General features: G+C 45.5%; 1 protein-coding gene and 1 long non-coding RNA gene across 5 annotated transcripts in view; both read left to right on the top strand.

Moving 5' to 3' along the window:
* Positions 1 to 11,460, top strand: part of misp (mitotic spindle positioning) — a 28,842-nt gene extending 17,382 nt beyond the window's left edge. Inside the window, exons 3-6 of one of the 2 annotated variants that reach the window (XR_007936471.1) lie at positions 606 to 835; positions 2,181 to 2,219; positions 9,126 to 10,134; positions 10,279 to 11,460. Coding sequence is in view for 1 of the 2 variants with exons in the window: in XM_028816648.2 (XP_028672481.1) it covers positions 606 to 835; positions 2,181 to 2,219; positions 9,126 to 9,215 (359 nt within the window). In the remaining variant the exon portion in view is untranslated. Of the gene's footprint in view, positions 1 to 605; positions 836 to 2,180; positions 2,220 to 9,125 lie in introns of both variants that reach the window. The other variant, XM_028816648.2, reaches the window with a different exon arrangement.
* LOC127529875 (uncharacterized) lies at positions 8,183 to 9,011 on the top strand. Of its 3 annotated transcripts, none has more exons than XR_007936479.1 (3): positions 8,183 to 8,352; positions 8,572 to 8,625; positions 8,872 to 9,011. It is a non-coding gene; the product is annotated as an uncharacterized LOC127529875 (long non-coding RNA). The 3 variants fall into 3 exon arrangements; XR_007936478.1 differs by having other exon boundaries at positions 8,572 to 8,634; XR_007936477.1 differs by having other exon boundaries at positions 8,572 to 8,640.
* Positions 11,461 to 15,058: the final 3,598 nt, after the last annotated feature.

Genomic DNA, 15,058 nt, shown 5'->3' with positions numbered 1-15,058 from the left:
TTCTTAATACAGATGTTTGTACCATCTGTTGGAATGACAAATTCAATGCATTTTCGTAATACAAATGTTTGCACCATCTGTTAGAATGACAAATTCCATGCCTTTTCTTAATACAAATGTTTCTGATGAACCATCTGTTGGAATGAAAATTTCAATGCATTTTATGACTACGTTCATTACGAAATATTCAAATAGGTGGTGCACTGCAAACACTAATGCTAAATATGCTGTGATCTCTGTTGATCAATTAGATTTCAAGCCATCTTAGATGTGTAGCACAATGATAAAATAAAAGTACTGTATAAGACCCAGAACAAAATGAAACTACAAAATAAAGAAGAAACCAGACTCAGCAAATTCCAAAGCATGAAAACAAAAAAACAAATTCAAAATCCCAAAAAGAAAAATAACAAAGTTATTGAAATTGCCAATATTTTTCCCATTATCCACATGACCCGGTGTGGGCAGTGCAGGCCTCAGAGAGTTTTTTTACTCTTTTTTTTATTTTTTGCCCATCACAGTGCAGTTGGCAAAGCCAACAAGAGTACAATTCAGGTCAACACAAGAGTGCCCTTCTTTTTCTCACTCTGTGCTCTTCCTTGCAGGTGAAGCAGACCTCCACCCCCCTACACCTCCATGCGACTCTCCACATCCCTCAGGAATCGCCCCCATCTTCCCCCCGCCACGGACATCCCAAGGTGCAGTTTCTCCTGCTGTTAAAACATCCCCTCATCCAACACCTGCGACTCAGAGCTCGAAACCCAAGGGGCTGACGGACACCCTTCTGGAGGTCTTTGAAGAAAGGCGGATCAAAATGAAGCGGGATGAAAACACGGTAAGTGCAACGAGAGCGCCCCCTAGACAACATGCAGCAAAGGCACCTCACTTAGTGAAGGCTCCACTGGCCTTGTGCACCAACTTCTCTTAAACATTAAAAAAGTCCAACACCTCACAGCAACACAAGGTGACACTCATCAGGGAAACACCAGTGGTTTTGGGTCAGATTTTATGACACCAGACCACCACTTGTGAGTGACAGCTGAGTCCGCCTACTCAAACCTGAGGACTGCGCTTCTGTGACGTGAGTTATTACGAAAGTGGGGAAGAATTGACCTGGACGTGAAATTTTAAAGGCGTTAGTGGCTGATCAAAAAAAAACGTCCATCAAAGTCAGAATGGAGGCTGCTAACGTCACGATTGTAGGGGTGTCACGATGTTCTGGAACATTTCAGCCAAAGTCTGAAGGAGCCAAGCCAGTGGATATTAAGAGGTGACATGACTGAAGAGGACAAAGCTATGAAGAAGGTTAACAGGACGTTAGGTTGATGTGCTGAACACACGTCAAGCTATACAACACCCTAGTGAGTCGTCACCTGGAGTACGGTGGGCAGCTTCAGCCTCCTTATTACAGAAAAGACAAAGCAGCACTAGAGGAAGTCCAGAGGAGATCAGCCAGGACCATGGGGAGCATCTGGGGGAGGAAAGACTGAAGGATCTGACCCAAAAGGAAATTGAGAGGTGACCTGATTGAAGTGGACAGACATGACAATCTGTGGCAATTATCAGGGAATTGGGTTATATAGCGCCCCCTACGTATGCAGTGCAAGTCAATGGAGGTTATACTTAAGACATATAATGCACTAGTGAGCCCCCACCTGGAGATCTGTGTGTGGTGTGCTCTCCATATTACAGAAAAGACAAAGCAGCACAGGAAAAAGTCCAGAGCAGAGCGACTAGGCTGGTCTAGGACTTTGAAGAGTGTGGACTGAATCCTACAAAGTGACTTCTTCACCTCAACTACAGACCACCATATCTTAGCAAGTAAACACCCAACGCAGATTTAACTTGAAATGGATAAACAAGATGGTGGCGCAATTGAACAATAATACAATACACCTTAATCAAAGGATAAGTGTCTGAGTGGTCCCTATCATTCCAACAGATGGCGTATCACAAACATTACCACTGCTTTTATGAACCCCTTACCAAGTTTCATGTAACATGGCTTGTTTGAGAAAACTGTCCCACACTCCGACTCCCTGAGCCTCCTGTGAAAGGTCTACTCGTATTACCAAAGGCTGACGCTTTGGTAGGTGCAGGGAGGTGCAGAGACTAATGGGGGTGCTCCCGAGCTCTGCCGACGGATGGCTGACCCTCTCTTTTCGTTCTTCTCTTTGCAGTATGCTGGCATTGAACCGAGTGATGAAGTCAACACCGAGGTAAGACCACACTCTTCAATCCCATGCTATGTGGGGCATTGAGAAAGGCACTTTATAGAGGAGCAAATGTGTATGCGGCACATTAATGGCCTGCCGATCCTGATTGGTGAATGAGTCAAGTGGGCGTGGATAAGTCAAATGAGTTGGTGGGCGTGGATAAGTCAAATGAGTCAGATGGGCATAGATAAGCTGAATGAGTTAGCTGGGAGTGGATAAGTCAAATGAGTCAGGTGGGCGTGAATAAGTTGAATGAGTCAGGTGGGCGTGGATAAGTCGAATGAGTTAGCTGGGCGTGGATAAGTCGAATGAGTCAAGTGGGCATGGATAAGTCAAATGAGTCAGGTGGGTGTGGATAAGTCAAATGAGTCAGGTGGGCATAGATAAGCTGAATGAGTTAGCTGGGAGTGGATAAGTCAAATGAGTCAAGAGGGTGTGGATAAATCAAATGAGTCAGGTGGGCGTGGATAAGTCGAATGAGTCAGGGGGCGTGGATAAGTCAAATGAGTCAGGAGGGCGTGGATAAGTCAAATGAGTCAAGAGGGCGTGGATAAGTCAAATGAGTCAGGTGGGCGTGGATAAGTCAAATGAGTCAGGTGGGCGTGGATAATTCAAATGAGTCAGATGGGCATAGATAAGCTGAATGAGTTAGCTGGGAGTGGATAAGTCGAATGAGTCAAGTGGGTGTGGATAAGTCAAATGAGTCAGGTGGGCATAGATAAGCTGAATGAGTTAGCTGGGAGTGGATAAGTTGAATGAGTCAGGGGGCGTGGATAAATCAAATGAGTCAGGTGGGCGTGGATAATTCAAATGAGTCAGATGGGCATAGATAAGCTGAATGAGTTAGCTGGGAGTGGATAAGTCGAATGAGTCAGGGGGCGTGGATAAGTCAAATGAGTCAGGTGGGCGTGGATAAGTCAAATGAGTCAGGTGGGCGTGGATAAGTCAAATGAGTTAGATGGGCATAGATAAGCTGAATGAGTTAGCTGGGAGTGGATAAGTCAAATGAGTCAATAGGGCGTGGATAAATCAAATGAGTCAGGTGGGCATGGATAAGTCGAATGAGTTAGCTGGGAGTGGATAAGTTGAATGAGTCAGGGGGCGTGGATAAATCAAATGAGTCAGGTGGGCGTGGATAATTCAAATGAGTCAGATGGGCATAGATAAGCTGAATGAGTTAGCTGGGAGTGGATAAGTTGAATGAGTCAGGGGGCGTGGATAAATCAAATGAGTCAGGTGGGCGTGGATAATTCAAATGAGTCAGATGGGCATAGATAAGCTGAATGAGTTAGCTGGGAGTGGATAAGTCGAATGAGTCAGGGGGCGTGGATAAGTCAAATGAGTCAGGTGGGCGTGGATAAGTCAAATGAGTCAGGTGGGCGTGGATAAGTCAAATGAGTTAGATGGGCATAGATAAGCTGAATGAGTTAGCTGGGAGTGGATAAGTCAAATGAGTCAATAGGGCGTGGATAAATCAAATGAGTCAGGTGGGCGTGGATAAGTCGAATGAGTCAGGGGGGCGTGGATAAGTCAAATGAGTCAGGTGGGCGTGGATAATTCAAATGAGTCAGATGGGCATAGATAAGCTGAATGAGTTAGCTGGGAGTGGATAAGTCAAATGAGTCAGGGGGCGTGGATAAGTCAAATGAGTCAGGTGGGCGTGAATAAGTTGAATGAGTCAGGTGGGCGTGGATAAGTTGAATGAGTTAGCTGGGCGTGGATAAGTCGAATGAGTCAAGTGGGTGTGGATAAGTCAAATGAGTCAGGTGGGCATAGATAAGCTGAATGAGTTAGCTGGGAGTGGATAAGTTGAATGAGTCAGGGGGCGTGGATAAGTCAAATGAGTCAGGTGGGCGTGGATAATTCAAATGAGTCAGATGGGCATAGATAAGCTGAATGAGTTAGCTGGGAGTGGATAAGTCGAATGAGTCAGGGGGGCGTGGATAAGTCAAATGAGTCAGGAGGGCGTGGATAAGTCAAATGAGTCAGGTGGGCGTGGATAATTCAAATGAGTCAGATGGGCATAGATAAGCTGAATGAGTTAGCTGGGAGTGGATAAGTCGAATGAGTCAGGGGGCGTGGATAAGTCAAATGAGTCAGGGGGCGTGGATAAGTCGAATGAGTCAGGTGGGCGTGGATAAGTCGAATGAGTCAGGGGGGCGTGGATAAGTCAAATGAGTCAGGTGGGCGTGGATAAGTCAAATGAGTCAGGTGGGCGTGGATAAGTCAAATGAGTCAGGTGGGCATGGATAAGTTGAATGAGTCAAGTGGGTGTGGATAAGTCAAATGAGTTAGCTGGGCGTGGATAAGTCAAATGAGTCAAGTGGGCGTGGATAAGTCAAATGAGTCAGGTGGGCGTGGATAAGTCAAATGAGTCAGATGGGCATAGATAAGCTGAATGAGTTAGCTGGGAGGGGATAAGTCGAATGAGTCAGGGGGCGTGGATAAGTCGAATGAGTCAGGTGGGCGTGGATAAGTCAAATGAGTCAGGAGGGTGTGGATAAGTTCAATGAGTCAGGTGGGCGTGGATAAGTCAAATGAGTGAGGTGGGTGTGGATAAGTTGAATGAGTCAGGTGGGCATGGATAATTCAAATGAGTCAGGTGGGCGTGGATAAGTTGAATGAGTCAGGTGGGTGTGGATAAGTCGAATGAGTCAGGGGGGCGTGGATAAGTCAAATGAGTCAGGTGGGCGTGGATAAGTCAAATGAGTCAGGGGGGCGTGGATAAGTCAAATGAGTCAGGTGGGCGTGGATAAGTCAAATGAGTCAGGTGGGCGTGGATAAGTCAAATGAGTGAGGTAGGTGTGGATAAGTTGAATGAGTCAGGTGGGTGTGGATAAGTCAAATGAGTCAGGGGGGCGTGGATAAGTCAAATGAGTGAGGTGGGTGTGGATAAGTCAAATGAGTCAGGTGGGCGTGGATAAGTCAAATGAGTCAGGTGGGCGTGGATAAGTCAAATGAGTGAGGTGGGTGTGGATAAGTTGAATGAGTCAGGTGGGCGTGGATAATTCAAATGAGTCAGGTGGGCGTGGATAAGTTGAATGAGTCAGGTGGGTGTGGATAAGTCGAATGAGTCAGGGGGGCGTGGATAAGTCAAATGAGTCAGGTGGGCGTGGATAAGTCAAATGAGTCAGGGGGGCGTGGATAAGTCAAATGAGTCAGCTGGGTGTGGATAAGTCAAATGAGTCAGGTGGGCGTGGATAAGTCAAATGAGTCAGGTGGGCGTGGATAAGTTAAATGAGTGAGGTAGGTGTGGATAAGCTGAATGAGTCAGGGGGGGCGTGGATAAGTCAAATGAGTCAGGGGGGCGTGGATAAGTCAAATGAGTCAGGTGGGCGTGGATAAGTCAAATGAGTCAGGTGGGCGTGGATAAGTCAAATGAGTGAGGTGGGTGTGGATAAGTCAAATGAGTGAGGTAGGTGTGGATAAGTTGAATGAGTCAGGTGGGTGTGGATAAGTCAAATGAGTCAGGGGGGCGTGGATAAGTCAAATGAGTGAGGTGGGTGTGGATAAGTCAAATGAGTCAGGTGGGCGTGGATAAGTCAAATGAGTCAGGTGGGCGTGGATAAGTCAAATGAGTGAGGTGGGTGTGGATAAGTTGAATGAGTCAGGTGGGCGTGGATAAGTCAAATGAGTGAGGTGGGTGTGGATAAGTTGAATGAGTCAGGTGGGCATGGATAATTCAAATGAGTCAGGTGGGCGTGGATAAGTCAAATGAGTCAGGGGGGGCGTGGATAAGTCAAATGAGTCAGCTGGGTGTGGATAAGTCAAATGAGTCAGGTGGGCGTGGATAAGTCAAATGAGTCAGGTGGGCGTGGATAAGTCAAATGAGTGAGGTAGGTGTGGATAAGCTGAATGAGTCAGGGGGGCGTGGATAAGTCAAATGAGTCAGGTGGGCGTGGATAAGTCAAATGAGTCAGGGGGCGTGGATAAGTCAAATGAGTCAGGTGGGCGTGGATAAGTCAAATGAGTCAGGTGGGCGTGGATAAGTCAAATGAGTCAGGTGGGCGTGGATAAGTCAAATGAGTCAGGTGGGCGTGGATAAGTCAAATGAGTCAGGTGGGCGTGCCTCTGAGGCAAGCAGGCTCAGTCTTTATCTCATGTGGCAGGCAGCCTCTGGGTACTGATGTAAAATATAAAGTGGCATTAAAGTTTTAAATTTCCTTCTTACACTTATGGCAAAAAGGCACAATGATTACAATCAACCATTTTGGTTTTTACATGCGCCTGTTACAAGTAATGGCATTTGTGTTGTTGAGAAAAATTCAACCGTTTTGAGTCAACAACGCTAAGGAGGTTGAATGGATACTTCCGAGAAGATCAGCACACATCAGAAACAGGAGATGCAAGTCACATGGGATGAAGTTTTTGAATTGAAGCTCCGCCTCTCCGCCTCATTCATTCGTCGTTGGGGTCCTGTATGCAGATTTAAGTTCATCGTTTCATTCCACATAAGGAGAGTACCCAACTCTAGCTGTGGAGCAGATTGGCAAGAGGGGCAACTGAAGTATTACAAGGGGGCATTGGCGGAATAAAAATCCGAAAAGTAAAACAAGTAACAGTAGAGGCAGCATTGTGGGTGGGGGATCTCAACATAATATTTGATTTGTTGTTAGAACGTAATATTAGAAAGACTGAGACGAGAACAGGCCATTCAGCCCAGCAAGGCTCACCAGTCCCGTCCATTTAATTCTACAAAAACATCAAGCCGAGTTTTGAAAGTCCCTGAAGTCCTCCTGTCTACCGCACTACCTGGTCACTTAGTCAATGAGTCTGGGGTTCTATGTGGGAAGAAAAACTGCCTAATGTTTGTGTGAAGTTTACCCTTCACAAGTCTCGAGCTGTGTCCCCGTGTTCTTGATGAACTCATTTTAAAGTCACCGTCTTGATCCTCTGGACTGATTCACTTCATCATTTTAAACACTCTGGACGAGAACAAGCCATTCAGCCCAACAGCCCAACAAAGTTCACCAGTTCTATCCACTTATTTCTTCCAAAATAACATCAAGTCAAGTTTTGAAAGTCCCTGAAGTGTGACTGTCCACCGCACTGCTTGGTTGCTTATTCCAAGTGTCTGTCGTTCTTTGTGTAAAGAAAAACATCAGAGTTTCCAGCTGTGTCCATGTGTTTTTAAAGAACTCATTTTAAAGTCACCGTCTCAATCCTCTGGACTAATTCCCTTCATAATTTTAAACACTTCACTCAGGTCTCCTCTTAGTCTCCTTTTGCTTAAACTGTAAAGACTCAGCTCTTTTCATCTTTCCTCATAACTCATCCCCTGTAGCCCTGGAATTAGCTGAGTTGCTCTTCTCTTGACCTTCTCGTGTGCTGCTATGTCTTTATGGAGTCATAAACTTCACCCAGAACTCCAGATGAGGCCTCACCAGTGTGTTATAAAGCTTGAGCAGAACCTCCTGTGACTTGTACTCCACACATCAAGGCGCTATAAAACCTGACATTCTGTTAGCCTTCTTCATGACTTCTGAACACTGACAGTCGATAGCTTAGAGTCCACTACAACTCCTAAATCCTTCTCATAAGGTGGACTCTCGATTTTCAAACCGCCCATTGTGTATTCAAACCTCACATTTTTTATTTCCCACATGTCACTCTTTACATTTACTGAGATTAAGCTTCATTGACCACAAATCTGCCCAAGCCTGTCTGCTGTCCAAGTTCCTCTGTGATGAATCAACAGATTCTCAATTATCTGCCAATCCGCATCTGTTGCTTTCATCTGCAAACTTAACCAGCTTGTTATTTATATTCCTACCTAAATCATCCATCCATCCATCCATTTTCCAACCTGCTGAATCCGAACACAGGGTCACAGGGGTCTGCTGGAGCCAATCCCAGCCAACACAGGGCACAAGGCAGGGAACCAATCCTGGGCAGGGTGCCAACCCACCGCAGACCTAAATCATTTATTATTTTATTAAAAATAGCAGCTGCCTCAGCACTGATGGTGGTGATGATGATAATGTTGATGAAGATGATGATGAAGATGATGATGTTTATGATGATGATGATGATGATGGTGATGGTGATGATGGTGGTGGTGATGATGATGATGATGGTGATGATGTTGATGATGATGGTGATGGTGATAATGGTGATGGTAATGAAGATGATGATGGTGGTGATGATGATAATGTTGATGAAGACAATGATGATGATGATGATGTTGATGATGGTGGTGATGATGGTGGTGGTGATGAAGATGATGATGGTGGTGATGATGATAATGTTGATGAAGATGATGAAGAAGATGATGATGTTTATGATGATGATGATGATGGTGATGATGGTGGTGGTGATGAAGATGATGGTGGTGATGATGATAATGTTGATGAAGATGATGATGATGATGGTGATGATGGTGGTGGTGATGATGATGATGATGGTGATGGTGATAATGGTGATGGTAATGAAGATGATGATGGTAGTGATGATGATAATGTTGATGAAGACAATGATGAAGATGATGATGATGATGTTGATGATGGTGGTGATGATGGTGGTGGTGATGAAGATGATGATGGTGGTGATGATGATAATGTTGATGAAGATGATGATGATGATGTTTATGATGATGATGGTGATGATGGTGGTGGTGATGAAGATGATGGTGGTGATGATGATAATGTTGATGAAGATGATGATGATGATGGTGATGATGGTGGTGGTGATGATGATGATGATGATGGTGATGGTGATAATGGTGATGGTAATGAAGATGATGATGGTGGTGATGATGATAATGTTGATGAAGACAATGATGAAGATGATGATGTTGATGATAGTGGTGATGATGGTGGTGGTGATGAAGATGATGATGGTGGTGATGATGATGTTGATGAAGATGATGATGATGATGATGGTTTCTCCTGTTCTCACCTTTCTCTGCAGGTGCTGGAGTCCACCCGAGTCACCCGCCACAAGAGCAGCCGTGCCCTCATGTGGGAGGCTGGGCTGTTTGCTAATCGGGCAGCAGACTAGGGGGGGGGGGGGCCGCAGTGGACACCATGGTGGATACTGAGCTCTGTCGAGAGGGGGGTGGGGAGAAGAGACAGAGAAGGCGCCAACCCCCAGCCTCCTTCTGCCCCTATGACTTGCAATGGACAAAGCAATGAAAATCCGAAATCCTGCATGTGTGAAAGTGATTTTTTTTTTCTTCCAAATGTTCTTCCTCAACAGCAGCTCTTTGCAAATGGTGCCTTCTTAGAGCCACGACACTCCTGATGAGACGTGTGGCTGATTTACAGCCACCCCGAGGCACAGGTGGGGCCCTTGGAATGACTTTAAGTTTGAACCCCCCAACCCAAAAGTGAAATCTGTTTTAGGACAAGCCCACCTGACTGATCCCAGATGGAATTCCCATTCTGCTTTTTCATCTCGGGCCTCGGGTGTCCACTTCAGTCTGTACACCTTCTACCAATGTGCCACATTGTCTACAGAGGACACTGCTGAGCTGGTGGCGTGTCGCTCAGTCAGTGCATTTGTCATGTATAGTGCCTCACACCGAGGACACCGTATCCAGGATCGACACATCGTATATAATAAACAAATCATCAGGTTTACTTGAGAGAGTGCCTACCACTGATTACATTCTCACAATGAACGTCACGAATGACCCAGCAATCAATGGCTCACCCAGAAAACACAACTCCATTACAGCTAACACTTAACTTTAAGGCTACTGCCTAATAGAACTCCTCTCAGGGTTATACACTGAGTGTGAAGGGTTAATAAATCAATCAGCCTTTACTGAATATAGCGCCTCACGCTGACAACAACGTCCACTTCTAGTAACTCTTAGTGACTGAAGCACCAGTCGCATTGCTTACTACTGTATAACTTTATAATATTCAACTAATAAAGCACCTCTCACATTGCAGACCTTTGATGCATATTAAGAGTTAATACATCAATCTGTCCCATTACAAATATTCATTATTATGGTACCTGCCTCAGGTAATGCCACCCCACTGCTTATTATAACCAGTCAGCCTGTAACTAATATAGCGCCCCTCACATTGCAAACCCATAATGTATATTAAAGGGTAATAAACCAGTCGATCTTTATTTTATATAGTGCCTCACACTGAGAACATTATTCCATTATGAATATTCATTATTATGGCACCTGTCACAGTTAATGCCCCACCATTACTGATTATAGCATGTCAGCTTATACTTAATATAGTGCCTCTCGTAGTGACCACCCTTCATGTATATTAAGGGTTAATACATCGATCAGGTTTAGGGTCTCGATAAATATTTGTTTTATAAATAATAATGAGCTTTATGTGTAATAACTATTTTATGGTGTCTGCCTCATTACAATTAACCTTCATTTAATAAAGCGCTTGATTTCTTGAGCACCCGCTCTACACTCATTGTAATTAATTTGATTTACTTCATATAGCGCCTCTCACAATGAAAGTCACGTTTAATCAGCCAGTAACGTTTACTTCTTACAGTGCCTTACCTTGAGAACACCCAGCGTTTCATTCTTAGCTACTAAAGAGGCCATCTCAACGCATATTTACTGCTTGTCAACCCCTCACTCATATAGCGCCTCTCACCTTCATAATATGACTTAAGGATTAGTAAATCAGCCCCCCTTCATTTTATATAGTGCCTTACACAGAGAACAACATCTCAATACTAATAAATACCAGTTAACAACACCTCAATATTTATTCACATCTGTCACCTCTTTTACAATATAGCGCCTTTCACAATGAACGCCCTCGCGGTGTTTATGAGGGATCAACCAGCTGTCCTTCATTCTATGTGACGGCACTCACCGAGGCCACCGCACCAGTATTTGTGCCATTTTATTTTATGTAGCGCCCAACACCGTTGGTATAACAAGCATTGTGTTTAGTAAATGAATTGTCATTTTATATAGTGCCTTTCATAGACAACATCATCTCCAGATCTCATTTTTATTTTATAAAGCCCCCGTCATGGTGAGTGCCACCCCAATACATTTTATCAGACTGGAAAACAAGAATGCTGGCAAAGGTTGGAATATTTGTATTGCATGCTACGCTCTATAAAACATTTTATATGTTAATCAAAATGTGTAAATACTGTTGACTAGAATTGGAGATTTCTTATTTATTTTTTATAATCGGACTTTTTAAGATTAACGCCTGATGGAATTCCTTTGATCTTTGAACACAGCATCAATGTGGCTTTAGGAGTGCAAGTCAGTAAAAGTCTCTTGTCACCAGCAGATGTCGCTGTTTCATTTCTGAAGGAATCGTGCAGTGCGAGTGGTGTGTAAGTGTGTGTGTGTGTGGGTGTGAGTGCAGGTGTGTGTGTGTGAGTGTGAGTGTGTGCGTGTAAGTATGTGTGAGTGTGTGTGAGTGAGGGTTGTGTGAGTGTGTGTGTGTGTGTGCGTGTGTGAGTGTGTGTGTGTAAGTGTGTGTGTGTGGGTGTGAGTGCAGGTGTGTGTGCACATGTGTGAGAGTGTGTGTGTGTGTGTGTGTGAGAGTGAGTTTGGGTGTGTGTGTATGTGTGTGCGTGTGCATGTGTGTGTGGGTGTGAGTGTGAGTGTGTGTGTGTGTGGGTGTGAGTGCAGGTGTGTGTGCACATGTGTGAGTGTGTGTGTGTGTGTGTGTGAGAGTGAGTTTGGGTGTGTGTGTATGTGTGTGCGTGTGCATGTGTGTGTGGGTGTGAGTGTGAGTGTGTGTGTGTGTGGGTGTGAGTGCGGGTGTGTGCACATGTGTGAGTGTGTGTGTGTGAGTGTGTGTGTGTGGGTGTGAGTGCGGGTGTGTGTGCGTGTAAGTGTGTGTGTGCGTGTAAGTGTGTGGGTGTGTGCACGTGTGAGTGTGTGAGTGTGAGTGTGAGTGTGTGCGTGTAAGTATGTGTGAGTGTGTGTGAGTGAGGGTTGTGTGAGTGTAAGTGTGTGTGGGTGTGAGTGTGAGCGTGGGTGTGTGTGCGTGTGTGTGCATGTGTGTGTGTGTGTGAGTGTGATTGTGAGTGTGTGTGTGTGTGTGCATGTGTGTGTGTAAGTATGTGTGAGTGAGAGTTGTGTGAGTGTGTGTGTAAGAATGTGAGTGTGTGTGTGTGTGTGCGTGTGTGAGTGTGTGTGTAAGTGTGTGTGAGTGTGTGTGTGAGTGAGAGTTGTGTGAGTGTGTGTGTAAGTATGTGAGTGTGTGTGTGTGTGTGCGTGTGTGAGTGTGTGTGTAAGTGTGTGTGAGTGTGCGTGTGAGTGAGTGTGTGTGTGAGTGTGAGTGTAAGTATGTGAGTGTGTTGGGTGGTCACCCAGCCTGTCATTTGAACAGTCCCCACCTCCATTAACGATACTCATTCTTTTGCTGCTGAATTAACTCACAATTTTGGGGACCATGAGTGGGCAGCATCGGGTGGCACTGCCTTCCGACTTTCCACTTCACTTCTGGAAAGTGCCCTGAGCTTGAAGCCCAGCTCTGCCACGGCCGGGGTGCACTTTGCATGTTCTCCCAGTGTCTGTCTGGCTGCTCCTAGCAAATCCCAAACATGTTCAGCTCTGAGTTTGCCAGGTGTGACTGAGCGTGAATGCTGGGTTGGCACTCTCCACAGAATGTCCCCTTGTGCCTATAGGTAATGCTCCTCTTCCTATAAACCTGTACTAAACGTGGCAGGTGACGACCCTGAGTGAGTTGTGTGTATTTTTGTGGACCGTGCTGTGTGATGGATTAGCACCCTGACCGTTACGGACCCCATTCTTTGTGGCCACTTCTGACAGAGTGTCCTTGAATTAAGCAGTCTTAAGAAGTGGATGGAGATTTGACCACATTGCCATCTGCTGGACATCACTGGCATTACATGATGATAGCACGGCTTGACTTTCCAAGGGCTGCGCCTCTTAAGATGGTGAAAAGACAAAACCCGAATCCCACTTGTGTTTCTGCCTTCTGCTTGGACCTGAAATTGTGGGGTACTACATAGTGGTGTGTCCATCCATTCATCCATTTACTGAAGTTGCTTGTCTCATGTAAGGGTTGTGGTGGGCCAGGCTCTGAGTGCAATGCCAGTCAATCACAGAGATCACTGACAAATGCCCATCGACACTAGTGCTGTGCCAGTTTTGAGTCACCAGTCAACCTCACAGTGAGACTTTGGGAGACCTGGGGCTTCCTATAAGAAGAAGATAAAGACAGACCGCAGTTATGGATTGGGGTGGCAGTTGAACCCAATTTATCTATCGGATGGGCCGGGCAGTGTTCCTTTTCAAGAGAGAGTGCGAAGCCTACTCGTCTTTGACCCTGAAACTGTGGGGTACCACATAGTATTGTACCCGTCCATCCATCTAGCCGTCCATTTACTAAAATTGCTTGTCCCATGTAAAGGTTGTGGTGGGCCAGGCACTGAAGGTGATGCCAGTCCATCACAGAGTTCACTCACAAATGCCCACCTACACTGGTGTTGTGCCAGCTTTGAGTTGCCAGTCATGGATACAGACAGTCCCCAGTCATGGATTAGGGTGGGATTTGAACCCAAGTTATCTACAGGGTGGGCCAAACAATGTTTCTTTTCAGGGGAGAGAGCATGAAGCTCACTTGTGTTTCTGTCTTCTCTTTAATGCTGAAACTATGGGGTGGGTACTACATAGTGGTATACCCATTCATCCATTTACTAAATTGCTTAAAGGTTGTGGTGGGCCAGGCTCTGAATGTGATGCCAGTCCATCACAAAGCTCACTCACAAATGTCCACCTAAACTGGTGCTGTGCCAGTTTTGAGTCGCCAGGTATGGATTGGGGTGGGATTTGAACCTAAGTAATCTACAGGATGGGCCAGGCAATGTTCCTTTTCTCTCAAGAGAGAGTTTGAAGACCCCTGGAGTTTCTGCCTTCTCTTTGTCCGTCAAGCTGTTGTTCTTTTTACGTTTTTACATTGTTGTGCGTTTATTGTAAAGAAAAGAATAAGCAACCCAAGGTTTGGGGTACCAGGGGGTGATCCCCGTCTGATCGCAGGCAAAAACAACAAAAGTGATGTAATGAAATGCAATTAAACTGCATTTGAACTCCCAACCATTACTATCCACCCATCCATTATCCAACCCGCTATATCCTAACTAAAGGGTCATGGGGGTCTGCTGGAGCCAATCCCAGCCAACACAGGGCGCAAGGCAGGAAACAAACCCCGGGCAGGGCGCCAGCCCACCGCAGGGCACACACACGCACACACACACCAAGCACACACACACTAATGAGAATTTCAACCATTACTAGTGTGTCGTAAATCAAAGTAAAGCAGACGAATTGTATTTCGCTTAGCAGCCGCTATGAGCGTTTCGTACGTATTACGGAGGCCAATCTGAATGTACACAAATGACCAATCAGGATCAAGAGGCGGGGCAAGAGGCAGAGTTTAATCCTCCAGCATGCGTAGACATTTTAGACGCGCGTGTGTGCTTCAGTCGGTCCACACAGACACTGAGCCCCAATGCTGTGCATAAACCAGGGACGTGCAGTCAGAGGAGGCAGGAGAGTCATCATGAAAAGTAAAGAAACTAATAATGATCACATAAAATAAATGTGTGCACTGCTCTGTGCTATAAATGTGTTTTCTGTATGATTCCAATAATTGTGATCATTTTTATAGTCAAAAATATAGTCGAATTGGCGCAATTCCTGTTCAAATACAATGAAGAGGCGCGAGGTGCAGCAGCAACAAGTCTCATCTCTCCGCGGACTGCGTGCTCCCACACACTGACGGGGTTGATGCGCGTGCCTGTCACTGTCTCTCTCTGTATGTCGCCAATATAAGGTGTGCAGACACGTTTATTATACACCCTGACTGTTCACAGTCTGCCTAATATCTTTAATGAATGTCTGTGAT

The sequence above is a fragment of the Erpetoichthys calabaricus genome, chromosome 12 (genome assembly GCF_900747795.2).
Source record: "Erpetoichthys calabaricus chromosome 12, fErpCal1.3, whole genome shotgun sequence".
Lineage (NCBI taxonomy): Eukaryota > Metazoa > Chordata > Cladistia > Polypteriformes > Polypteridae > Erpetoichthys > Erpetoichthys calabaricus.
Note: the sequence above shows the minus strand (reverse complement) of the source record. Positions and strands in the feature narration are given on the sequence as shown.